This window comes from Terrapene carolina, unplaced genomic scaffold (genome assembly GCF_002925995.2).
Source record: "Terrapene carolina triunguis isolate 2854851 unplaced genomic scaffold, T_m_triunguis-2.0 Scaffold113, whole genome shotgun sequence".
Taxonomy (NCBI): Eukaryota; Metazoa; Chordata; order Testudines; family Emydidae; genus Terrapene; species Terrapene triunguis.
Window position 1 is genome coordinate 29,137,364 of NW_020664464.1, and position 27,180 is coordinate 29,164,543.

The 27,180-nt window shown below is 41.9% G+C and overlaps 1 protein-coding gene across 1 annotated transcript in view; it reads right to left on the reverse strand.

The window, feature by feature from the left end:
* The window catches only part of LMNB1 (lamin B1), a 41,330-nt gene that overhangs the window by 9,760 nt on the left and 4,390 nt on the right, over positions 1–27,180 (reverse strand). Inside the window, exons 2-5 of the mRNA XM_024193371.3 lie at positions 17,759–17,915; positions 15,760–15,885; positions 14,662–14,832; positions 7,328–7,453 (exon numbers count right to left, since the gene is read on the reverse strand). Coding sequence (XP_024049139.1) covers positions 7,328–7,453; positions 14,662–14,832; positions 15,760–15,885; positions 17,759–17,915 — 580 coding nt within the window. The remainder of the gene's footprint in view (positions 1–7,327; positions 7,454–14,661; positions 14,833–15,759; positions 15,886–17,758; positions 17,916–27,180) is intronic.

A 27,180-nucleotide genomic window follows, 5' to 3' on the forward strand; every position in this document is an offset into this window, starting at 1 on the left:
AAATCACATGTGCTATGTAATGTGAATAGTGTTGTTCACCGTGAAAGAGTATAAGCATTGTTCTGTGAAATGTATCTTTTTAAATACTTCTCTCCCTTTTTTCCCCTCCCGCAGCTGCAAATTTTTCAAGCCTCCCTCCTCCGTCCCGAAGGCTCTCTCAGATAAGGCGGCGAAAAACACGCACGCAAGATGACATGTTCTCAGAGATCATGCAGTCGACCCGCGATGAAAGAGTTCATCTGAATGAGTGGAAGGACACGGTATCAAAGTACAGGAAAGCTGCCAATGAACGTGAGGACAGGAGGGACGCTCGAGATGAGATGTGGCGGCAGGAAGATCAGAGGAGGCAGGATGCAATGCTGGGGCCGCTGCGTGAGCAAACGGACATGCTCCAGCGTCTGGTAGAGCTTCAGGAACTGCAGCAGGGTCACAGAGTGCCACTGCAGCCCCTGTATGACCGCCCCCCCCCCCTCAAGTTCCATAGCCTCCTCACTCAGACACCCAAGAATGCCGGGGGGGGGGGGAGAGGGGGGAGAGAAAGGCTCCGTGCACCCTCCCACTCCACCCCAGTGGACAACCCAAGCAGTCTTTTAGTGGCCTTTTCCTTCCCTCCTCCCCAACCCCTACCTTGTCAGTTCTCTCTCTCTTTTATAATTAATTAATAAAGAATACATGATTTTTAAACGATAGTGACTTTATTTCCTTTGAAAGCAAGCTGTGATCAAAGGGGGCAGAGGGGGGGTTGCTTACAGGGAATGAGTCAATCAAGGGGGCGGGTTTTCATCAAGGAGAAACAAACAGAACTTTCACACCATAGCCTAGCCAGTCACGAAACTGGTTTTCAAAGCTTCTCTGATGCGCAGCGCTTCCTGGTGTGCTCTTCTAATCACCCTGGTGTCTGGCTGCGTGTAATCAGCGGCCAGGCGATTTGCCTCAACCTCCCACCCCGCCATAAAGGTCTCCCCCTTACTTTCACAGAGATTGTGGAGCACACAGCAAGCAGAAATAACAATGGGAATATTGGTTTGGCTGAGGTCAGAGAGTCAGTAAAGTGCGCCAGCGACCCTTTAAACGTCCAAAAGCACATTCTACCACCATTCTGCACTTGCTCGGCCTGTAGTTGAACAGCTTCTGACTACTGTCCAGGCTGCCTGTGTATGGCTTCATGAGCCATGGCATTAAGGGGTAGGCTGGGTCCCCAAGCATAACTATAGGCATTTCAACATCCCTATGGTTATTTTCTGGTCTGGGAAGTAAATCCCTTGCTGCAGCCGTTTAAACAGAGTAGTGTTCCTGAAGACGCAAGCATCATGAACCCTTCCTGGCCATCCCACGTTGATGTTGGTGAAACGTCCCTTGTGATCCACCAGTGCTTGCAGCACCATTGAAAAGTACCCCTTGCGGTTTATATACTGGCTGCCTCGGTGGTCCAGTGCCAAGATAGGGATATGGGTTCCATCTATCGCCCCACCACAGTTAGAGAATCCTATTGCAGCAAAGCCATCTACTATGACCTGCACATTTCCCAGAGTCACTACCTTTGGTAGCAGCAGCTCAGGGATTGCTTTGGCTACTTGCATCACAGCAGCCCCCACAGTAGATTTGCCCACTCCAAATTGATTCCCGACTGACGGGTAGCTGTCTGGCATTACAAGCTTCCACAGAGCTCTCGCCACTCGCTTCTCAACTAAGAGGGCTGCTCTCATCTTGGTATTCTGGCACTTCAGGGCAGGGGAAAGCAAGTCAAAGTTCCATGAAAGTGCCCTTACGCATGTGAAAGTTAGGCAGCCACTGGGAATCGTCCCACACCTGCAACACTATGCAGTCCCACCAGTCTGTGCTTGTTTCCCGGGCCCAGAATCGGCGTTCTACGGCTATAACCTGCCCCATTAACACCATGATCTCCAAAGCACCGGGGCCCACGGTTTGAGAGAATTCTGTGTCCATGTCCTCATCACTCTTGTTGCTGCCTCCTCTTTGCCTGGTTTTTCAGGTTCTGGTTCAGCACAGACTGCACAATAATGCGCAAAGTGTTTACAATGTTCATGACTGCTGTCTTGAACTGAGCGGGCTCCATGCTTGCTGTGGTATGGCGTCTGCACAGTTCACCCAGGAAAAAAGGTGCAAACCGGTTGTCCGCCGTTGCTTTCACGGAGGGAGGGGGAGGATGTACCCACAACCACCTGCGACAATGTTTTTTGCCTCATCAGGCATTGGGATCTCAATCCAGAATTCCAGTGGTCGGGGGAGACTGTGGGAACTATGGGATAGCTACCCACAGTGCAACACTCCAGAAGTCGACACTAACCTCAGTACATGGACGCGCACCGCCAAATTAATGTGCTTAGTGTGGCCACATGCACTCGACTTTATACGATCGGTTGCCAAAAATCAAATTCTGTAAATTCGGAGTAATCCCGTAGTGTAGACATACCCTAGGAGTTAGAAGTTTTGTGGCAAAGCCTAGAATAAGTTTCCTGTGCCAGTAAATTAACTTCTGTACTTCAGGGTCATCTTTAAAATGGAGACAACCCCACCAACTTAACGGGAAAAGTTGTAAAGCTATATTCATTAGTGTTTGTAAAGCTCGTTGAGTGCCTCAAAAAGACAAGTGCAAATTATTATAGACTGTACACGTTTTCTGACTCTGCAGGAATAAATCCAGTGAATCACCAAGGAAGCAATCCATGTGCCCTACCCCACACTACACACTCACACTACACACTCACACTACACACCCACACCCACACCCAATCCCCCCCAAGAGGATGGATAATCAATATCTCCCCCTTCCACACCTGCCAGACTGTCCAAGAATCACATACAGCCAATGCCACACCAAAAGGATGCAAATACAAAGGAATCCCCAAATAATGCTGAGATACACATGGCCCCAAGCGACCCAGACTTCTCTAATAAAAAAAGAGGGGACATAGATAGAATTGGAATGAAGTGACAGGTGTGGCCAAGCATACACCATGTCCTAAAGATGGCCACTTTTTGCCCACCTACCTTGCAATGGGCATTCCTTTTGATGGAAATCCGGATGGTTCAGCAGAACTCTAATGCATCTGCCATAGCTTTAAACTACATTAATAGAAAAAAGTCTATCCTACCCAAGCAATCATTGTTAGGGTGTTCATTACAGAGAATTCACTGAAGATCTCAATCAAAAACCTTCAAAGGGATCTTTGTCAGTGACAGTCATAGAAAACTTTAAAATGAAGTAGGGTTTCCATTGAGTGGTGTAGCTAGAACCACTGCTTCTAGTCTGGTACTGTAAGAAGCGTGCTGCCATGGGTGCTACCTTCCGGAGGATACAAATACTGACCACTTTTATATATGAAGAGTACCATGAAATTTTTAATACAACAGTAAGCACGATCATCAGCTTTATGGTTAAATTCTATTTTTGGGAAATTCAGTTCATCTGTTGCAAATTCCCATTTCCCTCCACTTCCATTGTTTATTACAGAAAGTATTTTAACTTCTTGTTCTATCCTATAACGTGATGCATCAGGGTAACAAAGATCTCTTGTGAGTTCTATACTCAAACCTTGTCACCAACCCCAGCTGAAGTCTACAGGAGTTTTGCATTTGGAATGGAGCTTAGATTACACAAGCAATTACAGTAAGAAACCATGTGATGTTTGTGAAATGCTGTAAAATTCTTCCAAGTAAAAGGCACTGGTAAGATATGGACATTGCCTACTGCCCACATTTTAACAAGGCACACAATCTGGAGGTCTTGGCAGATTCTCAATTGCTTCTGCATTAAGTCAACAATAGTGATATTGGATACGGCTAGAGACCTCTTTAATGAAATAAATACTACTGGGAATTGTGTGATTATGGGAGACTAACCTTCCAGATACAGATTGGAGGACAAGCGCTACTAATAATAGCAGGGCCCAAATTTTCCTGGATGTGATAGGTGAGAGATTTCTTCACCAAATAGTCACTGAATCAACAAGAGATGATGCCATTTTAGATTTGGTATTGGTGAGTAATGAGGACCTCACAGAACCAGTTGCAGGAGACACCCTTGGTTTAAGTGATCATGAGCTAATTCAGTTTAAAACTAAATGGAAGAATAAACAAAAACAGATCTGCAACGAGGGTCCTTGATTTCAAAAGGGATTCCCTAATTTTTTTAAGTTATTAGTTAGGGAAGTGGACTGAAGAACTCAAGAATCTGAATGTGGAGGCAAAGTAATTCTAAGTCAAAGTTGCAGAAACTATCTTAAACCTGAATCCCAAGCAAGGGGAAAAAATTCATAGGGAAGGGTTGCAGACCATGCTGGATGAGCAAACATCTCAAACAGGTCATTAAAAGAAAGCAGAAAGCCTACAAGGAATAGAATGTGGGATGGATAAACAAGGAAAGCTAACTTTTGAAGGTCAGAAAGTCTAGGGATAAAATGAGAACTGCCAAAAGCCAAGCAGAGTTGGACCTTGCAAAGGGCATTAAAACCAATAGTAAAAGATTCTATAGCCATATAAATAAGAAAACAAGAACAGAAGAAGTGTGACCACTAAGCACTGATGATGGGGTGGAGATTTAAGATAATCTAGCCATGGATCAACACCTAAAAAAATACTTTGTCTCCTGTTTTTAATAAAGCAAATGAAGATCTTATGGGTAGTGGCAAGGTGACTAACAGGAACAAGGATATGGCAGGAGAAATGACCACATCCGAGGTAGAAGTGAAACTTAAACAGCTTCATGGGACTAAATCAGGGGGCCTGGATAATCTCCATCCAAGAATATTAAAGGAACTGGCACATTAAATTGCAAGTCCAACAACAAGGATTTTTAATGAATCTGTAAACTCAGGGGTCATACCCTATGATGGGAGTATTGCTAATATGGTTCCTATTTTTAAGAAAGGAAAAAGGGTGATCCAGGAAACTACAGGCCTGTTAGTTTGACCTCAATTGTATGTAAGGTCTTGGAACAAATTTTGAAAGAGAAAGCAATTCAGGACACAGAGATAAATGGTAATTGGGATAAAAAATTGCAGATTCTGTGGCTGCAAAGTACAAGAGGTCAGACTAGATGATCACGATGATCCCTTCTGGCCTTAAAGTTTATGAATAGCCACAAAAGCTTTATTCCATCTTTGGCAAAGTTAAACTTTCCTTTCAGAAGCAAATTTGCTTGTTATCAATGCCTCTGCTAGTTTCAGTCTGGATTATGTAACCAAGTAGATGAGGCTCTCCTGGGAGGACCAACCTTCAGCTAATGCAGAATGCGTGGTTTACTCTGTGGTGTTTGTCACATACAACCCCTCTGCTCAGTAGGCTATTCTGATTTTCAATATGTTTAATTCAAGATTCTGCATCATAAAGCTCATGAATTCTGGTTATTTTAGGGTCTGCTTATATTCTCACATTTCATCCCAACAGACAAGATTATCAACAGCTTCTAGAATTCTAGATATGCACAGGATATTCTTGATGGAGGGAACTCAAATCATGAACTGTTTCCCTGCTGGTTCAAGAGAAGTTGACAATTTGAAGGTTATACTGCAAGACCGGTTATATACTCAAGCTTTTGCTTTAAATGGTACTCAAGATATGTGCTGGCAGGAGAGCAAGGTGAGTTTCTTTCCTAGGGAGTTGACAAAATTCTCTTTAGTTGAAGACATAATATTTATGTAGTGTAAATACTACAGAATTACCAAGCAAGAGTAGGTCTCAATTGTTTAAGACCTGAAATCCTCTATATATAGAATAACTATTTGCTTAATATTATTGTTTGCTTAATACTGTTTCACCTACCTTGAAAACAGAAACTTAATAAATGTTTTTGTTCTGTGTTTGTAGATGGCCTAGCACAATGGGGTCCTTGTTCATGACCAAGGCTCCTAGGCTCTACAGTAAAACAAATAAAAGCTCTTTTGGTTTCACTATGGCTTTCTTAAGAACCTCACCTCAAATGTTATTTTGTAGTTTCCTATAGTAACACACCATAATATATGCACCTCTCCCAACTGTCTATTGAATCGAGTTTGATGTCTCAGTCCTTATCTTCAAAACCTTTAAAGGCCTGGGCCCAAGGTATCTAAAAGTTCCATTAAAGCTCTAGAATGAAAACCTGGATCAAACAACTTTGCTTCTCTGGCACAATAGAACTGCACACAATAAAGATAAAGCTCATCTATCAGGAGACTCAACTTTCTCAGGGGCCAGCCGAAGACGACGAAATGACTTCAGACAGGAACTAAAGGAACATCAGAACCCTCACCATCTTCTGCTCCGAGTGCAAGATGCATTTATTTGACCTTGCTTTTTCTAACAAACGTATAGCAATGTGTGTAGATTTAAAATAAAGTTTACAGAACATCATCTTCCAAGCGCATGTAGAGTATGAGAACACAAATGTGACAAATATCACATTGCTTAATGCCCACCCGCTCAGATACTAAGGTGATGAGTGCAGAAGAACCCATAGAGCACAGAGAACAAACAGTACAATAGGGTAGAGACATGAGATGAAAATAAAACCTTGTAATTCTTGAAGTGGAACAACATCTCTCAAGAACAACACTACCTACACCAGGGCCCCGGCCATTTCTAAGTCAATACCACAGAACCTGCATTTGTTAAAACCTGTTCAGTTTTTTGCTTGTAATGATCGAAACTGCAGACTGAGCAGAACAGAAACTACTTCACAAGTCATTAACCACTTGTCATTGACAGAATGATTTGATGGAGAAATAGATAAACTGAAGTAAGTTAGCTACCAGGGGAACGAGAGAAATGGAAAGAGATCAGAACAAAACTAATTCAGTATATTTTTAATATATAATTCATTGGAGAATGAGAAAAGGGAAAGAGGTGTCTTAAAGATAAGAATGTAAAAACTTAATTACTTACAAAAAGAAATTGAAGGGAGTATTTGAAAAAAATAAATTTAAAAAAAAAAAAAAAAGATTTCTTTTCCCATTCGATAAACAAAGACTGAATATGCAAGGGAAACAGTGCAACAGACCTTAAACAGCTGTTAAATATATGAAATAAACAAATAGGAAAAAAAAGTATTTTTGTTCCAATCTTTCAGTTATAATAATCTTTGGTATTACTTGTAACAGTGAAACATTTTCAGGAAGGAATTTAAAATTTAGATAATGCCTCTCAAATACATACTGTAGAACAGTTCAACTTTATTTTCAGAAGTTATGGAATTTAGAAAGTCAGTAAGATGAAAACAGGAAGAGTAATAAAATCCATTTAACATGCAATTAAAAAAAAAAAAAAAGGTATAAACTTTTAATCAAATTCTATTACAGGGATTAGGTCTAAATCCCAAGTGATTTGTTACCTCTTTTTGTAGGCTTGAAAGCTGGGAGGAGAGGCTTTCAATCCGCATGCGACTTTCTGTCAGTTCCTCTCTTACTGTGTTAGCTGCAGAACTACTCATCTCAGAGGAGAGTCTGGCGTTCTCAAGCTACAACAAAGCAAATTGCACATCAGTCTCAAAAGACTTGCTACTAAAGTAAGCAAGCAAGCATGGGTCACCTAAAGAAATTTCATGTAGTATTACTAATAAACCAAAGTTCCTGTCTGTAATACAGGAAAAGCATCATGCTGCCTTTTTTGTAATCGTAATTGAGCAAGTGTAGTGCTCAATTACAGTGCTGGATTCACTTTCCTGAGAGTCAAAATTTGGTTGAGTGCTAGGAACAAACAGCAGTAAAAGCTTCCCCCGCTCACCCGATCAACATGTCCCAAATTGGAACTGTAAAAGTCTTCATCCAGAGGCAAATTCAGTTTTCAAGCCCTTCATTCTTTGGACCTCAGACTGCCAAACAAGGGCTCCTATTGTGGTGCTGCCTGTGCAGGCATTTGACCAAGATCACCAACTGATTTCACAGAAGTTATCTAGTGTTACTTTTTCAATCAGTATATTGGGATGTCCCAAATCAAAAGACTTCATACCACATTACCAGTTCCTTGAGCCATCACATTCCTTCTCTTTACAACCACCACCTTCCTTAAGTAATTTGCTATTTAAAAAATATATTCGCAACCGTGGAAATTAATTTTTTCAAAAGAGGTGAAAAACTGCCCCAGATAGTTTAGGCAGCACCATAAATTCAACTTAAAAAAAAAAAACATTTATCACATCAAATATGGTCAAAGGTACTGACTAAAATAGAACAGCACACACACAGGAGTTTGAGGAAAAAACCTACAGTTCATTAAGCCATTTTAGGCGAGTAAAAATAGATCTAGTCTCTAAATTTTGGGCTAGACTTTAGAGGAGGAAACTATTCCAAAATTCAATTGAAGTTTTTCAAGGAAGATTAATCTGAGCATAACTATCAGTAGCAATTTACTATAGCTACATTATACAATTTATTCTTTATTATGAGTTTTATCTACTATGAAATCCATGCACATGAATGTGGAAAAGCAAGCTGAAGGGAGTTTAAACTGAGAGGAGTAGGTTTACAGAAATGCTGAATCATCAAGGCAGAGGAAGGAAGAAACAAACCAAAAAAAAAAAAAAAAAAGAAAAAACCATTTTTTTTTTTGTTTTTTTTCGAGATGCATTGCTTGTGTCCATTCCATTCTAGGTGTGTGCACGACCCCACGTGCACAGTTGGAGATTTTTGCCTTATCAGTATCTGTAAGGTTGGCTGTGCCGCCACCTTGAGTGCGACGCTCATGCGCTCGTATATTAGGCACCGCAGACCCTACGCCCTCTCAGTTCCTTCTTGCCGGCAACTCCAGAGAGATAGGAGGGCAGGTAATGGAATGGACATGAGCAACACATCTTGAAAACTTATAAAAACTTAGATAACCGTTTTTTCTTCGACTGCTTGCTCAGAGTTCACAGTCTAGCGGCTTGCAGCACTGCCCTACCAAAGCCAGCATTGGCCCAGGCCTGCTGGATAAGTGCATAATGGGACGTGAACATGTGGAAGGACGACCAGGTGGCCGCCCTACAGATGTCCTGGATAGGCATTTGGGCTAGAAAAGCTGTCGAAGAGGCTTGTGCCCTGGTTGAGTGGGTGGTTATAATTGCCGGAGAGGGCACCTTTGCCTGATTGTAGCAGCAGCGAATGCAGGTAGTGATCCAAGAAGAAATTCTTTGAGCAGACTTTGTACAACCTTTCATTCTGTAGGCCAACGTGACGAACAATTGCATCGACTTGTGGAATGGCTTGGTCCTCTCAATGTAGAAGGCTAGCGCCCTCCTGACGTCTAGGAAATGCAACCTATGCTCCTCCTCCAACTTATGCAGCTTTGGAAAATAGACAGGTAAGTAAATGCCCTGGCCCGTATGAAACTGAGAGACCGCCTTGGGCAGGAAAGCAGAGTGTGGTAGCAGCTGGACTTTGTAAAAGACCGTTTAGGGCGGTTCCAAGGTAAGTGTCCTAATCTCAGAGACCTAGTAGGCAGATGTTATTGCAAACCAAGAACCGTGACCTTACAGGAAATGAGGAGAGAGCAGAAAGCCAGAGACTCAAAAGGGGGGGTCCCGTGAGAAGTGACAGCACAAGATTCAGGTCCCACAGAGGAACGGGATCCTTGAGCATCTCTACTCGCACGTCAAGGCCCTTGAGGAACCTAGCAGTCATGTCCTGGGCGAAAACCAACCTAGCCTTGAGCGGTGGATGGAAGTCTGAGAAAGCAGCCAAGTGGAACTTGATAGATGAAATGGACAGCCCTTGGAGCTTGAGATGCAGAAGATAGTCCAGGACTAACTGCAGCGAGGTCCGCTCAGGTCGAATGCCTTTATCTGAGGTCCAACAAGCAAATCGCTTCCATTTGGCCAGGTAGGTCGCTCTGGTGGAGGGCTTTCTGCTGCCCACGAGGACCTGTTGGACACCGGCCGACCAGTCCTGCTCCTCCGCATTTAACCATGTGGCAGGCAGCCAACCCGTCAGGTGCAGTGCCATCAGATTTGGATGCAGAAGACTTCCATGGTTTTGGAACTGCAGGTTCAGCCTGAGCGGTAGCTGTAACGGAGCAGCCACCGAGAGGACTAGAAGCGTGCTCAACCAGTGCTGGTGCAGCCAAGCCGGCACTATGAGGATCACCTTCGCCCTGTCCTGCTTGATCTTCATGAGGACCCTGTGAATTAAGAGCACTGGGGGGAAGGCATACAACAAAGCCGCCGTCTACGGGGGCAGAAAAGGGTCTGAAAGGGAGCCTCTATCGATCCCCCGAATCGAGCAGGAAACGTGGCAATTCCTGTTCTGCCTATATGTGAACAGGTCCACCTGGAGAGTCCCCCACCTCTGGGGGATGATGCTGACCACTTCCGAATGAAAGGACCACTCGCGGCAAAACTAAAAGGTCTTACTGAGGCAATGTGCCAAAGCGTTCCTGGCCCCGGGGAGGTGTGCCACTACGAGATGGATGTTGTGCTGTACACAAGTCCCAGAGCCTGATGGCTTCTTGGCAAAAGGCAGAGGCAGAGGCAGACAATCTGGCTCCACCTTGCTTGTTGATATAGAACATAGCCGCTGCATTGTCCGTCAGGACCTGGACCACCCTGCTTCTTATGTGAGGTAGGAAGGCTTGGCAGGCCAAGCAAACCACTCTGAGCTCCCTGACATTGATGTGTAGGGAGCAATCGTGACTTGACCAACAACCTTGTGTGCTGAGATCGCCCAGGTGGACTCCCCACCCCTGGTTTGAGGTATCTGAGATTAGGGTCACTGATGGGGATGGAGCCGCGAAGGGAACTCCCTCCAACAACGATTCAGGATTCTGCCACCAGGTGAGTGACAACAGTATGTGGTCCGGGACCCTGACCACACAGTCCACGCTGTGTCTGTTGGGTACGTAGACAGACGCCAGCCATGCCTGCAGGGGCCTGAGGTGGAGCCACATGTGCCGAACTACGTAAGTGCAGGCCGCCATCTGGCCCAACAATTGCAGGCATGAGTGAGCGGTGGTGAGAGGGTGGGCTTGCCTGCACGAGATGAGATCTGCCATGGCTTGGAACCAAGCCTTGGGGAAGGAAGGCAGGCTCTGGCCTGAGTCGAGGACCGCTCCAATAAACTATATGCGTTGCACTGGAATTAAGAGAGACTTTTCCTCATTTATTAACAGCCTCAGGTCACGACAGGTGGAGCAAATCAGATCAAGATGCTGAACCTAATCCCCGGACCAGCCCTTTATTAGCCAGTCGTCAAGGTATGGGTCAATATGGCACCTCAGGTAAGTGGCCACTGGTGCTATGCACTTTGTGAATACTATTTGGGCGGATGAGAGACCAAAGGGCAGTGCCATGAATTGGAAATGGCGCTGGCCCAGCACAAAACGGAGGAAGCACCTGTGCCCTTGGAAAATGGAAATACGCATCCTTCAAGTCGAGGACGGCGTACCAGTCTCCCGGATCCAGGGAGGGGATGATGGAGGCTAGGGAGACCATGCGAAACTTCAACTTCTTGACAGACCTGTTAAGGCGACGCACGTCCAAAATGCATCTGAGACCCATGTTTGCTTTCGGGGTTAGAAAGTAGTGGGAGAACCCTTTTCCTTTCATGTCCTGAGGGATCTCCTCCACCACCCCCAGATGCAGGAGGTTCTCGACCTCTTGGACAAGAAGTTGCTTGTGAGACGGGTCCCTGAAGAGAGGTGGGAGGCAGAGGCAGACACGAAGTGCAGGATGTAACCTGAAGATATTATATCGAGCACCCAATGGTCTGAGGTCAGCCATGACCAGGCCGACTGGAAGGGGCACAGGCAGTTAAGGAAAGAGTGGGCGGGTGGATCCTGGGAAGTTACTGGGGCGCCATCCTTGAGCGCATCCTCAAAATGCCCTTTTTTGGCCTCCTTGGTTCCTGGAAGGGCCAGGCTGAGCAGACGAATGGGAAGACGACACGTGTCGCCGCTCAGACCCCTTGTCTCTATCCTTTCTACTGTAGGTACTCAGCCGGGGAATCTCGCAAGACCTAGACTGGGGAGGCAGAGGATGGAACAGCTTCCTGGCCTGCTGAGGGGTATTAAGGCCCAAGGAGCAGAGGGTGGCATGGGAGTCTTTAAGGCTGTAGAGCTTTCCGTGCATGAGCTCGGAGAAGAACCCTGCCCCCTCAAACAGGAGGTCCTGAATGGTGGCCTGCATCTCCTGGGATAACCCAGAGGACTGCAACCAGGAGCTGCACCTCATGAGCACCGCAGAGGCGACCACCGTGATCGTTGAGTCCGTAGTGTCTCAGGCCATCTGGAGGGCCCGTCTCCACCGCTGTGCCTTCTTACACTAAAGCTGCGAACTCCTGGACTCAGTCCTGTGGGACTTCAAGGAGGCCCTCCCACAGGTTAAAATTGTACCTGCCTAACAGGGCCTGGTGGTTATACACCTGAAACTGCAGGCTGGCCATCGAATAAACTTTTCTGCCAAACAAATCCAGTCTCTTGGTGTCTGTTTTTGGCATGCCACTGACTTGGCCCTGCCTGTCCCTTACATTAACAGCGGACACAACCAGAGACCCTGCTGGAGGCTGTGTGTACTAATATTCTAACCCTTTTGCAGGGACGTAGTACTTATTTTCCCCTTCCCTCTCTGGGACGGCTCCTTAGATGTTGGAGCCCGATGCATTGCCCCAGCATTTGATTCAGTATGGTGTTCTGACTCCGGTGCCGGAGGCGCTTTGTCCAATGCAGCCAGGGAGGACTGGTGAGAATGTAGGACCACCATTACAGGCATGCCCCACTGGTTCCAGTATGGCCATTAAGCAGGCCACTGTCCCTGCTGCCCTGCCGCTGCTGCAGATGCCGTACTGATCTCATGGGTTGGCGGCAAATCATCCCTCCTTGATGAGGGGCTGAAGTCCCAGTCCGACGGTGGCCATTGCCCTTCCAGAGACCAGGGTGGAGCCATGGAGGCCTGAGTCTGCCAGCTGACCCTAGTCAGCAACCAGTGAGATGAGGGCGAAGATCAGTGCCCGCCCAACGAGTGCTGGGGAGGTGGAGACAGGTGCCGTGATAGGGAGTGATCCCGCCCCGGTGGGGACCAACATCTGGGAGACCGTCTATGTGAAGGTGACCTACACCACGGCAATCTTTGGCAGGAAGCTTGCAGGTACCAAGGACTGATGCCTCGACTCCAGTATCCCATGCCTCAGAGGGAGAGTGCGGCATCAGGGACCTGGGGCCTTCTGATCTGAGACCAAGGGTGCAGTGCTGGGGTCCTAGGCCACGGAGATGGGGATCTATGCCTGTGATCCGCGGACCAAAAGGTACTTCACTGCCCTATGGAGTGGGTCCCATCACTGGCTTGCCCTTAGGTGTTAACGTCTTAGCCGAGTCTGGCACAGCGTCTGTGGTGCTGGCCGTCCTGCTTGTTCTTTAGCCACCAAGGCTGCTTCAGCAACGAAGGCCCTAAGAGAACCTGGGGTCCCCTGTCACTCCCGAGAGTCGGATCCCTGCCTGGGCTGGAGGGGGGTCAGAGTTAAGCAGTATCCCCATGAAGTCCCGGGGCAGGCACTCGGCCTGACATATGTCTTTTGCCCAAAGCCCCTTTTCCCCTTTAGTGCTGGAGTGCTGCTCTTCTTGTTGTTTCTTAGGCACCGGCAAGAGGGAATGGTGCCGGGCAGAGCCAGGTGCCAGCGGTGCGCTCTGCATCTGTACTGAGGTGCTCGGTGTGGCATCCGAGCGGGAGGGCTCCAACGCAGGACGAAGCGCAACCTCCATGAGGAGGGCCTTCAGGCAGATATCCTGCTCCTTTTGGGTACTAGGGCAAAAGTTCTTACAGATCCTGCACTTGTCCTTTCTATGGGACTCCCCAAAGCACTTCAAACAACTGTCATGGGGGTCACTAATAGGCATCGGCCTGTTGCATCACTAGCATGGTTTGAAGCCGGGGGGAACAGGGCATGCCCTGCATCGGGACTCTAACTACTAAAACTAACCTAATATTTAACTTAATGGCTAACAAAGTACCTACAAACCATATAAAAAGAAGATAGAACTTGTAAAGAACCGCTAACACTCTTGCAATGCAAGACGAGACGCTCTGACCAACTGTCATGAAGGAACTGAGAGGGCGTAGGGTCGGCGGCACCTAATATACCAGCACATGAGCATGGAACTCAAGGGGGCACCACAGCTGACCTAGATACCACTAAGGCAAAAATCTCTGATGACTGTGCATGTAGGCGTGCACACATCTACAATGGAATGAACATGAGTAAGCACTTGAACTATATAAAGTGATATATTTCTGTACAAGTAAGTTCCACTCACCCTTTTCTCTACAGGAGGGGCAGAATGTGGTGGAGTTGCTGCTTAACCACGTTTTGTGTGTTGTCACACGGGATGTGCTAGTTTTATAAAAAAAATACGGGAAATCCTGCCCACCAATATTAATATAAATCCACATGTAAAACTTTTTCTGGAATCCACAGTACGAGTCATATTCCCCCCCCCCCCCCCCCCCCCCCCCACACACACACACACCCCAAGTGCAGTCCAAGACACTACATTCTGGTACTTCCTGACAATTATTTCCAGTGGAAATCAGATTTTACAAGCGTCTAGAAATTTAAATTCACACCCAGAAACATGAAACTTTACATCCAGCCAACGGTTCTTGATACACCTTGACGTTTACATAGTTTTATAGTTATTTGGAATTACTATAATCCCACAAGAGAAAAATCTGTCAAGCAGCAGTATAAAGAGAAACGCTCTCACTTTGGCATGATAAGTCTGTTCCAGCTCTTCTTTATACAGTTTCACTTGTGCATCATGCTGCTCTCTCATTTCATGAAGTGCTTGAGCCAGTTTGTGTTCATACTCAATTTGGCGCCCAGAATCCACCTCAACCAAGCGAGTTTCATGTTTCCTTCTTGTCTCGTTGATTTCCTAAGAAAAATAGAAATAGCAAAATTTTCAATAAAACATGGGCATAACATTAACAATATTCTGGTGATTTCAGCCAAGATGAGCTTTAGACCAACAGCCAAGAAAGTCCAATTATAAACTGCTATAATTAGAATGTGAAATAATGTCGTTTTCAGCTAGTGTTCTGAATAAATGTTGGAATATTTCACAAGAATATTTCCAGTAGCATATCCATTGCAGATCTTTATAAATTATACAATGGTGAACATCTATTCCATATAGATTCCATATCTGACACCATAAACTGAATTTTACATCCTATGAGATTAACTAGTCACAAGAGTGTTAGAGGAGTACCTTCAACTTGAAATATCACATTTCTGAGGACTGTATACTTTTGCTACAAGTAAACTTTAGGATTTAAAGTTTAGAGGGGAAAACGTACGCGCATCTCACTATTTATTTTGTGCATTTGGCATCACTTGAGAAATTTTCACTAACCATTGCTTGGAGGAGAGGTAGCACACTTGCGCACTCTTCCCTAAACTCTGCAAAAGGGTGTAATAGCAGCAAAGCTGAAAATGAAACTGGAAAGGAAATAGATGCATACACAGAGAAAAGAATGCTGTGCTCAAGCATATTTTTTGTTGCTCTCATGCTCCTCCTGAACACTCATACATAACAGGGAATTGGAAAGTTCTTACCTTAAGGAGAATACTTAAATTTTAGATTATACTATTTAAAAGGGTACAGCATAAAAAAAATATTAAGCTATTTCACATATTAAAAACAGCTATTTCAGTCATGTCACATTCCAGGTTAAGTTCTTATGCTTCCATAATATACAAATAAAAACATACCAAGATTCCCAATAAGCAAGCTGAATTGGTTCAAAATGTTTAAAATTTGCTTCCTCTAGAACTAAAACTTAGTATTAAAGAGAATTACCTCTTCATACATATTTTTACGGAATTCCAAGTCTTCAGTCAGACTCTGACAACGATTTTCGAGATCCACCTTCATTAAAGTTTCATCTACCAGCTGTTTCTTGGCAGCAGCTAAGGAGGCTTCCAACTAAAAAATATTAGTACAGTTAGGCTTAAGTAGATCTCTCACACATCACTTACTGACATTTTTAAGCAGCAGTTGAGAATGAACTATGCATTGAAATAAAACTTATTACATTTACCATTTACATCAAGAAAGTCTATTTTACCCATCACCTTATACAACTCTTGTAGTTCATTACAGATACAGCCCAGGTACTTCACCTTAATAAGGACTATCATTTTCAAAGATAGTAATTAATTTCCTTTAATCCCCTCAAGAAGTTAGTTGAGAGACTGCTGTCAAGATTTTCTATTTGGCAAAGACTAATTGGGGTAGCTTCAGCAACCAATATCACTACACCTCTAGGAAAATATCTATTAACTGCTGTTGCAGATCGTATAGTTTGTTTGTAAGGTCTACAAAACTAGTGCACAGCTTTTCTTCCCCCTTTGTTAGACAGTGGGGAAACAACTACGGTAGGTCAATTAACAGTTTAAGATCTTGAGCCATTAGATGTCAACACAGTAAAACTGTTTGTGGTCTAAATAACTTACTGTGTTCTAAAGTAAACTTACAAGATTCTACTCACCTACAGAATTTTGTCAATCAATATTTATCATGGTAAAGCATGGGAAAGTAGATTTGGGGCCTGAGAATAAGAATAATTTGTGGTAAATGGGAGAGTGGGAAAAGAAAAAAAAAAAAGAAGATGCAAGTGAACAGACTGACTGCAATTCTTAAATATTTGTAGAGAACGTCGCATACACATATCATGCAGGGAGTCGTGATTTACACCTCTTTAGAGCAATCTTAAGGGAGCACAGATGCATCTCAGGTGCACCTGGAAAAAAGTTTGTTTGGCACTACTGCTGGTTCTCTAGATTCCAACCCTGTGAAGTGTTTTTGTTTATGGTTTGTTTGGGGTTCTTTTGAAGGAGGCAGAGAGAAGGAAGTAGATAAGATGTGATTTAACTGGACAAGAGCATCAATAAATTTAAAGGGAGGACAAGAAAAGTCAGAAGATATTCTGTGACTGGCATCACTTCTGGTCATTTAACTAATGTGGATCATCTATCAGTGAGATGTACTATTGTTATTAGAACTTCATGCTATACCAACGACTGCTTTGCAGTGACTTCAGAAAAGGACAAGCACTATTACATGCATTTGTGGAAAAATTACCAGCAGTAAGTGAAAGTGTATGTATAAATATTGGCATAGTTTACGAAAAGGATTAGACCATCACAATCATCCAAAAATTGAACAGACTTGGTGGTGCTGAGGTATCAGGACAGGAGGACAGAAGGAAAGGTATAGATGACACCTCTGATGCTGAAGAAATCCCTCTCAAATGCTGAACTTAATTCCGAAGAGTAGAATTTCATTAGCAGTCCAAAATATAGAAAAGAGGAGGTCTGAGCCAGGAGATGCTAGGGCCTTCTTGGGATGTTGGGATCAGGTGGAGCAACAAAGGGGGGGCGGGGGGGGGGAGGGGGGATGCACAAGAGGGTGTCAAACTTAACCATTTCCTCCTCCCCCCCTTAAACTATGGGGGGAAACAGTAAACTCATTTCCTTCAAGGAAAATGACCCTTTACAAAAAAAAAAAAAAAAAAACCTCTCAGACCAGAATCTACTGTCCCCTCATGGAGGGAAAGACTGGAGAACATGGTCAGCTTAGCAAATGTGCCAGAAACAGTGTTTTCAGTTTAAAAATAAGAACACTAGAACTTTGCTTTCATTCAGTTGGAGAGGAATAACGGATTTACAACTTCTGTTCGCAGCATTTTGTGTTTCAATTTTGGTTAGAGTAAAATTTAGCTCTTTTACAAGGAGTGATTTGCTGGCTAAAGAGACAATCTGTTCAGCAGACTCTATTGTGAACCATTTCATCTCACCTGTGCAATCTGATCTCTCAAATCCTCAAGTTCTCCTTCCAGGCTTTTCTTATCACCAAGTGCTGTAGCCAGGGCAGCTTCTTTGGAATTTAGGGCTGCTTCAAACTCCCGAAGCTTGACTTGGGCTGCATTATGATCAGATTCTTTTTTTGCATAGCTGGAAAAAAAAAACAGAGGTTGGTGAGACAAATGTCTAGAAACAGCCAACAAATTAAAAAATTAAATAAAAGGCTGTCTTAGTAGCCATTAAAATATGTTGATTTACAACTAAATACAGTTTTTATACTAAATGTGGTCTTTTGAGCTAACCAGGAGAGTACACTTTTAATCAATTACATAGCTTAATTTAAGTTTATTCCGATTCTTAATTTTTACTTTTTTATTAGGTTAGAAAATGGTAAATGATTTTTATTTGTGACGAGCTCTATTTGGATGGAAATAGAAATTCAATTAAAAAACAAACAAAAACAGTATTTTAGGTTTTTTTTTTTTTACTAACTAAAATACCTTAAACATATTGGATACGGAAGAAAAAAGTTTAAGATATATGCAAAACATGTTTTTGATAAACACTAGTGTAAAGAAATGAAGTACTTTCTTTAGTTAGTAAACTGAGCTGACTAAAATCTGGAAGAATATGATGACTAGAAACAACAAGTAGATCTCATCCTCTCACCTAGTTTTATTCAGATTGTTTTCCTCTTCCAAGCTTCTCTGCTTTTTCAACTCCCAATTAGTTGCTTAACTTTGAACTAACTAGTCATTGAACTGAACCAGTCAATTAAAATGAAGTGAAGAAAATATTTTCTGCACCTACAAAAGAGACTACTGCTGTCAAAAGCTTGTTTAGCACTTTAACTAAACCTGGTTCCAGAAGTTCAGCTCATGACTTCCATCAGGTTATCAGTTTCACTTTCCTTAAAATGCTGCAGCAAATATACACTGCTTAATTATTGTTTTTGTATTTAATGTAAATTACAAGTGTCAGAAGTTTAGGCTTTAACATAAGTTTTCAATTTCAAATTTATAAAAATCTCTCATCCGTAACAAGCTCGAGAGAGAGCACCTTTCTGGAGGGAGGGGAGAGAATTAACTCTGCCAGTTTCCCTTGTCCCTTGGAGGAAACAGTGACAAGACAGGCTAGCCCAGGACCATTACCTCAAACATGCTCAGAAGCCACTTCCCTGCCCCAAAGAAGCCCAAGCCAGCTCCTTACCTGGAGCAGCTTTAGAGAAATAATTGGTCCAGTGGCTCTCTCCCACACACACTAGCCTCTCCATTTTGCAATTGCACAATTCAGGGCATTTCCCTGCCCCACTGTACTGGCTCTAACAAACTAGACCTGTCCAAATTAAGAGATTGAATTGCTGATGAGATTTCTTTTAATAACTATTCACATCCAAAGTATCCACCAACAGAGGTGGTAGCCTAGACAGAACTAGCTTCTGCCACTATGCTGCCTAAACACATCTGAGCAGACAAAATGGGGATAAAGATATCCAGCTCCCGTCTACGGTATGACCTTACTGTTACTACCACAAATGGAACTGCACTGGTGAAGAATTATGGGTCTCCCCATTTCCTTAGGGTAGACACAGCCAGTCATGCTTTCTGAAACAGTAATAAAGACAGTTTTGTCCAGTAGATGCTAGTACGTAAACAATATTCCAATTCTGCTTCAGGGGAATGACTACAGGAAAAAAAATTAAAAAAAAATCATACAATCTTCTGTCATATAAACAAAGTAAAAAGATTTCCAGTTTATGTTTAATCTTTCAGTTACAAGTATTGCCGCAGATTACTCTTAAAGTAAAGTACTTAAGTGTTTCAGACAAGTGTGATTTAAATTGACTCCCTTTAAATTTGTCTGCTGCATTCAATAGAAGCTTTTTTTAAAAACAGTTAAGCAGCATATCACCTTTGTCCCGTGGGTGCCCAAGAGAAGAGGGAAGCAAGTAACACACCACTGGCTAGAATAGCTTCACACAGAAGGCAGGTTTAAACTGCTATAATAAAAATTGAGTGGTACCATCAGAAAAGATATTCAGACTTCAAAAAAATAGTTGGGGAGGCTTCTGATTTGGTTTTGTTTTACATTAGTCTTCCAGAGTGGACAAGACCTGAATTTCTAAACAGTGAATACAGAACTCATAAAATGACATCAAAAGAGACTGAAAGGTGGACAACAGAGGAAATGCAATGTTGCTGTAGCCATGTGGTCCCAAGATATTAGAGACACAAAATGGGTGAGATAGCTCAAAAGCTTGTCTCGCTCACCAAAAGAAGTTGGTCCAATGCAACAGGGGTTCTCAACCTTTTTCTCTCTGAGGCCCCCATTGACATGCTATAAAACCTCCAGGGCCCAGTGAGGGCGTCTCGGGGCAGGGGCCTTGGACATAGGCGTAGTTTGGCGGGGGGGGGGGGGGGGAAGAGAGGAGCAATGCCTTCCATGTCCCCAACTCTGCCCATGGACCAGTGGGCCGCAGACTCCCGGTTGAGAACTGCTGCAATAAAAAATATTGCTTCATCCACCTTGCCTCTCTAAGAGAGAGGAAAGTAATTTTAGTCATCCTTTTTGAAAGGGTAACTATTTTTCATATCTTGAACAAAGAACATCTGTGCTGAAGATTCATAACTCTTACTCCTTTTAATTAAGATGTCTGAGCTCCCAAAAAAAAAAAAAAAAAAAAAAAAAGTTTTACCAGCAAAACCAGAAGAGCACACTTGACATTTCCGAATTACTTTTAAAGTACAAAAACCTAGAAGACCTGTTCTTTATACAGTATAAAAAGGCCATATCCAATTAAAAGAATCTTTTGAAGATCATAATTAGCAGTATTTGTCAGCAGCAAGAACAAATACAGGAATTAGGTTTATTTAGTAATAAGAACACACGAATGTTCTTGGGGGAATAAAAGAAAGATGATCTGGCACCGATAAGAGAGCACATTTAGTTGTAGCCCAGTTTGCTGCCATCAAATAGCTAAAAGATTTGTATCTATCACAGAGCAAGCTCAAAAACACATTTTCAGACAAATTTTTACTACAACCACAAGATGGCAGGCTTTAATTTAAGAGACTTAGCAATCAAAGTCACTATTTGTATAACTAGAACTTTGATCTGAGCTATCTTAGGTATATACAGAGTGAACCATTGCAGTTTATCATCAGCCTAATATTAACACTGTAAAAATGTAGCACATGTGCAGAGATTTCAGACTCCCTACACTTTTTATTTTTTATATACACAGTTGTCCATCACTGCTATCACTACAGCAGATCCAACAGTAGGGGTAAATATTGTAGTCTGCCACAGCATTTTAATCATATATTTAAACATGCTTCGAGCAGAGTTAGGGCCTGTGTACACAGTAACTGGAACCAGAATATCTATCAACAGCTATAACTCACAACTTTAATTATTTCAATGCAAATCCACATGTGCTGAAACACCTTTTGTTCAAAATAAAAAAAAAAATGGTAAATTACAGGCAGATAATTTAAATTAGAGCTCCCACCGTTGCCAACACCACTGATAACAGTGGAAAGAAATGTGTAATATAGATTCAGCCACAGGACAATAACATGACCAGAACCCAAACTTCAGTTGCAAAATATCCATATTTATTTTTCAACTGATACTACTGATGGTATCAATCCACGTGTGCACCTCATATTTCAGAAGAGTCACTTTAAGAATTCACATTTCTAATGAGATTGGCTAAATTTAAAATCAGAAGGAAAAAAGTATATAATTAATTTTAAAAAGTCTAATTATATGTCGATTTGTATCTGGATAGCTAATCCCTATATTGGGGGGGGGGGGGGGGGGAAAGCTGCAGACTTCCTGGTTGCTCTGCTAGAGTGACACCACAACATACAGCAAAAGAGCCATTCCAGTGGAAATCTTTGTAACCCTTAAAAACGTGTCATTCACCCCAGTTCTAAATGAACCTGAGAGTTTGTTTCAACAAGATCAGTAAAACTGTTTGAGTTTTGCAGGCACAAGAAAAACTATATATAAAAACACAAGACAATACACAGTATGCATATTTAAAGTTTTTATTTAACAGCAAAAGCTCCTCGTTTGTCAACACTATGTAGCTTTTCCTCCATAAAGAGGGAGAGTACATATTTAAGAAAATACCCGTTTGCTAATACGTTCATAGATTAGCTCAAAACTGTGCTCCTTCACGTACTTTGGCTCTCAAGTGTCTAATTCCTTCTCAAATAAAAAGACGCTAAACTGCCATGAATGGCATCTATCCATTATTATTAGGGCTGTCAAACAATTAAAAAATGAATCATGATTAATCGTGCTGTTAAACAATAGGATACCATTTATATAAATATTTTTGGATGTTTTCCACATTTTCAAAAATATCTTGATTTCAGTTACAACAGAATACAAAGTGCACAGTGCTCACTTTTTTTACTATAAATATTTTCACTATAAAAATGATAAAAGAAATAGTATTTTTCAATTAACTTAAGTACTGTAGTGCAATCTCTATCATGAAAGTTGAACTTACAAATGTAGAGTTATGTACAAATAACTGCATTCGAAAATAAAACAATGTAAAACTTTAGAGCCTACAAGTCCACTCAGTCCTACAGCCAATAGCTCAAACAAGTTGGTTTATATGCGCAGGAGATAATGCTGCCCGCTTTTTGTTTACAATGTCACCTGAAAATAAGAACAGGCATTCGCATGGCACTGTTGTAGCCAGCGTTGCAAGATATTTACGTGCCAGATGCGCTAAACATTCATATGTCCCTTGATGCTTCAACCACCATTCCAGAGGACATGCTAACGATAGGTTTTGCTCGGTAACTATCCAAAGCAGTGCATGTTCATTTTCATCATCTGTGTCAGATACCACCAGCAGAAGGTGGATTTTCTTTTTTGGTGGTTCGGGTTCTGTAGTTTCCGTATAGGAGTGTTGCTCTTTTAAGACTTCTGAAAGCATGCTCCACACCTCGTCGCAATCAGATTTTGGAAGGCACTTCAGATTCTTAAATCTTGGGCTGAGTACTGTAGCTATCTTTAGAAATCTCACATTGATACCTTCTTTGCGTTTTGTCAAATCTGCAGTGAAAGTGTTCTTAAAATGAAACATGCTGGGTCATTATCCCAGACAGCTATAAAATGAAATATATGGCAGAATGTGGGTAAAACACAAAGCAGGAGACATACAATTCTCCCCCAAGGAGTTCAGTCACAAATTTATCTAACGCATTATTTTTTTAACGAGCGTCATCAGCATGGAAGCATGTCCTCTGGATGAAGGAGCATACGAATGTTTAGCATATCTGGCACGTAAATACCTTGCAATGCCAGCTACAAAAGTGCCATGCTAACGTCTGTTCTCACTTTCAGGTGACATTGTAAATAAGAAGCGGGCAGCATTATCTCCCGTAAATATAAACAAACTTGTTTCTCTTAGCGACTGGCTGCACAAAAAGTAGGACTAAGTGGACCCATAAGCTCTAAAGTTTTACATTGCTTTGTTTTTGAGTGCAGTTATGTAACCAAAAAATAAAATCTACATTTATAAATTGCACTTTCACGATAAAGAGATTGCACTACAGTACTTGTATGAGGTGAATTGAAAAATACTATTTCTTTTATCATTTTTACAGTGCAATTAATTTTTTTGAGTTAATCGCATGAGTTAACCGCAATTAATCAACAGCCCTAATTATTATATTACTGAAATTCAGGTAGAGGAGAAATATATTTTAAAGTATAATGACAGATGGCAGAGAGTCTCTCACAAGTGTCATCAATGGGGCTTGCCTGAACGTAACCTACTAACTGCCAAACAAAGAGACCTATAGTAAAGTGAAGTTTAACTGCTGCTGTTTTAAGAGCCTGGATCCCTCTGTTATGAAGGCAAGTGAAGCATTTAAATTAAGGCAAAACTAAGACAATCTACAATAGTCTTTTCCCCCTTAAAAATCCTCACCAATGTAGTTCTATCAGCAGGAGCAATAGCATAGATGGGGCAAAGAACACCAGTAGCCAGAGTTTTTAAACCCATCTTGTCTAGCTCTAAACAGGTTCAGATGATATGGTTGTTAAAGCTGCCACCCAAAGCCCTATCTGAACTAATACTCCCAACTTTGCTACATATCGTGATATTTTAAGGATAAAGCTGGTGCAGACACAGCTGCACAGGTCTATCATCATAAAGTGATGGGATCAGTCCATATTTCACCTGCATTCTCACACTACATCGGCATAATGTCAATAGTAGTAAGTATTCTGAACTGCCGTTCTTGACCAATCACTTGGCCATTCACTGCTTTGGTACAGTGATTAACAGATTGTTTTGGCACACTTATTATATAATTGCAATGGGAAAAGAGTTCAATAAGATCATGGCAATGAAGTAAACTAGTCACCGTGTTCACCTAAGTAGAAATATGTAGTATCAGTTTTCCAGATTTTGTTTTCTAGAGCAGTAAGACAGTAAGGTCAACTTTTAGTAGGAAAACATTTATATCTAACTTAATGATCAGATGACAGGTGCTCGTGTAAAAGCGTTAGTGTTTGTAGGATCAGCTTTACTGCTGTTTTGACATGTAAACCAATTCCTTCCTCACCATAAACTTTTCCTGTAGCTTTCATATGGTAATTTGGTTCTGGTCTCACTCACACAACCTATATTTTTATTAGAGCAAACTACCAAATCAAAGCTAGCAACTTATATTAGAATTAAGTGATGAGCCCTCATTCAGATCCTAAATCACCAATGGCCCACCAGACATCTCATAGGGCCTGCAGCCTGCTTCAACACAATATACTAACGAATGGTTGATTCATTAGCATTGTCATCATACTTACATCTTTTTAGTTTACACACACTACTGTACATAGGTTGTTTCTATCTAAATATATGCAAAACAAGCTGAACGTAAAATATAAATCAATACAGATGACTTTAAATCTTATTAAAATATGTAGAATCTGTTTGGCCCACACAAGATTGTGCTTAGGTTTATGTGGCCCTCCTGTGTAATGAGGTTGGGTGCCACTGACCTAGGCTAAGATCTATCTCATCTGTTAAACTACTCAGAAATAAAAGTGCTTGAATCCACCTTATCTACTCAGAGGCCTATTCAGCACTCCTTACTCAGGCAAAGCTCCTCTGAACCATTAAGTTTGGATTAAATGCTTAACAGTAATTTTAGAATGCTGTCTCACTTTTCAAATTGATATTCAAACAAACAGAAAGAACCTCACTTCCCTCCAACCCCCCCTTCTTTTCCTTCAGAATGAAACCTTTCACACAAGAATACACTCTGGTTATTGGAAGCATATACCACCAGCCACCCCTGATCTCACACTTGTGGATATCAAAGGTGCTCAGAGGAATAGTTCATTTTTCCTAAAGGGCTTAGAAGTGGGATGCAAAGGACTTCAAAACGATTGTATGTGCACCTATTTTGTTTCACAACAAAGAAGATCACAAGGGTGTTTATTGTGAGCTCTAACTCTATTGAAGAGGTTAAGGTACTGAATCCTTAACATTTTGAATAAAGATTATCTTTGATAATCATACTGAAAACAGGTATAAGAACTTTTTGTTGTTAACAGTCAGACTAAAAATCCCCCTCATCCCCCGAGTTGTCCAACTTTCATTTTCCTACTTGTGAAATCACCATTTCATTAGTTGTCCAATCAGACTTTTTCATAGGCTGGAAGATTTTCAGGCCCTCTCTATATATTAAACACAAAAGTACGAGGCAAATTTCTCTATTCCTCTTTGCAAGTCACCTTTAATAGAACATTGATCACCTCTGCCCCAAAGGAGTGCCTAGTGTAGTAACTGAGTGTATTTGGTTTATATTTTTTCCTTATCTACTTGTACTCTAAGTTTGCATTACAAACAGAAGAGTGATTTTTCATTATCAAATTTTCAATTTATGTTCTCTTTTTTGCTGTTACAGAAGTCATTTATTTAAAATGGCAATTTGCTTTCATTAAAGGAGTGTATCTGTAAGTACAGGAAAATATAATTAATCAAGCCTAAAAGTATTTTTAGATGCTACCTAGACAAAAGTTGGATATACCTGTATCTTACAAGTGTCTATGCAAACCCAGAACTTGAGAAGTTTATGCACCAAAAGTAAGTAGAAAACTTCTGCTAGAGAGTAATGCCAAGCGATAAATTTTTGAAGAAAACTTCTTTAATGAAAAAGTAAGTTTGCAGTGCTTATGGAAGACACTTGCAAAATGTTAACTGACTGCTATCATCCTGACATCTCAGATTGGTCCAGTATCTCTGCTGCTTTTCATAGCTTTAACTTCACACTGTTGCTGTTTGGTAACAAGATTCAGGTCAGTTTCACTGCTGCTATTGAGAACCCCATGAAACCACAGGGAAACTTTTAGCAGCAAATTGGAATGATTCTTGGGAACACTACTGCTGCAGAGACACGCACTCATGTGAGGAAGATGGAAGTCCTAGTTCCCAAAACCAAGATCAAATCAAGGTCTTCCCCTATTTCCCATATATGCAACAGTAACACCACTGTAATGACTAAATAAAATTTGATAATGAGAGCCTGTTCAAAGCACTCATTGCTCCAAATATCTTAAATTGAGCTGTAGGAGCTTAATGCTTTGAAAATCAGATCCTTTTTCTATTTAGCCAGCCACCCTAGGTTGAATAGCTCCTTGCACTGTTACATCTAATCGAGAACAATTAATCTGTTTTGCCTGCAATATATGTTTCCAGTTTTTTAAATATTCTTTTTAAAGCATATTAAGACAACTTCCCTAACCAGGCCCTCCAATCCATTATAACATATCCATTATAACATACCACATGTGCAACTCAGGAAATGCTGGGACAGCTGTTTCAACTTTGCTTGCCTTGAGACAGCAGGGTTCTTCTGAGCAGTTGCCCTGTACACCAGCTGTACTGTGCTTAACACATGCCTAGTCACTCAAGTTATTGCCCCATCTATCAAACCCACATTGAGTCTATTTCACTGTCTAATCCCAGCTCAGAATTTCCTCCCTTTAAAACAAAGAATCTGGAAGGAAAGCTGGTTTAAGATCTGAAGCAAAACAAAGGTACTGTTATTGCATGGTAAGGTTTAGTCAAAAAAAAAAAAAAAAAAAATCAAAGCACAAGACTATAGTAGTTCCTCTGGATACTTACCACCTTTACTAATATCTTCATTCAGCTATGTCGTTTGCTTAAAAGCTGCTTTCACCACATTAACTCCCATGAGGAGAGAGCAGATGTGCCTAGCCACTGGACAACTGCCACGGTGAAATCTCAGCCTGTCATGAAAACAAATGCTAGTCCATTTATGAAATCCCATGTTTATTTTATTCCTGCTCACCCTTCCTAGAGAGAATGCTTAAATTGAGCAATGAATATCTTAAACGTAGACAGGATAGG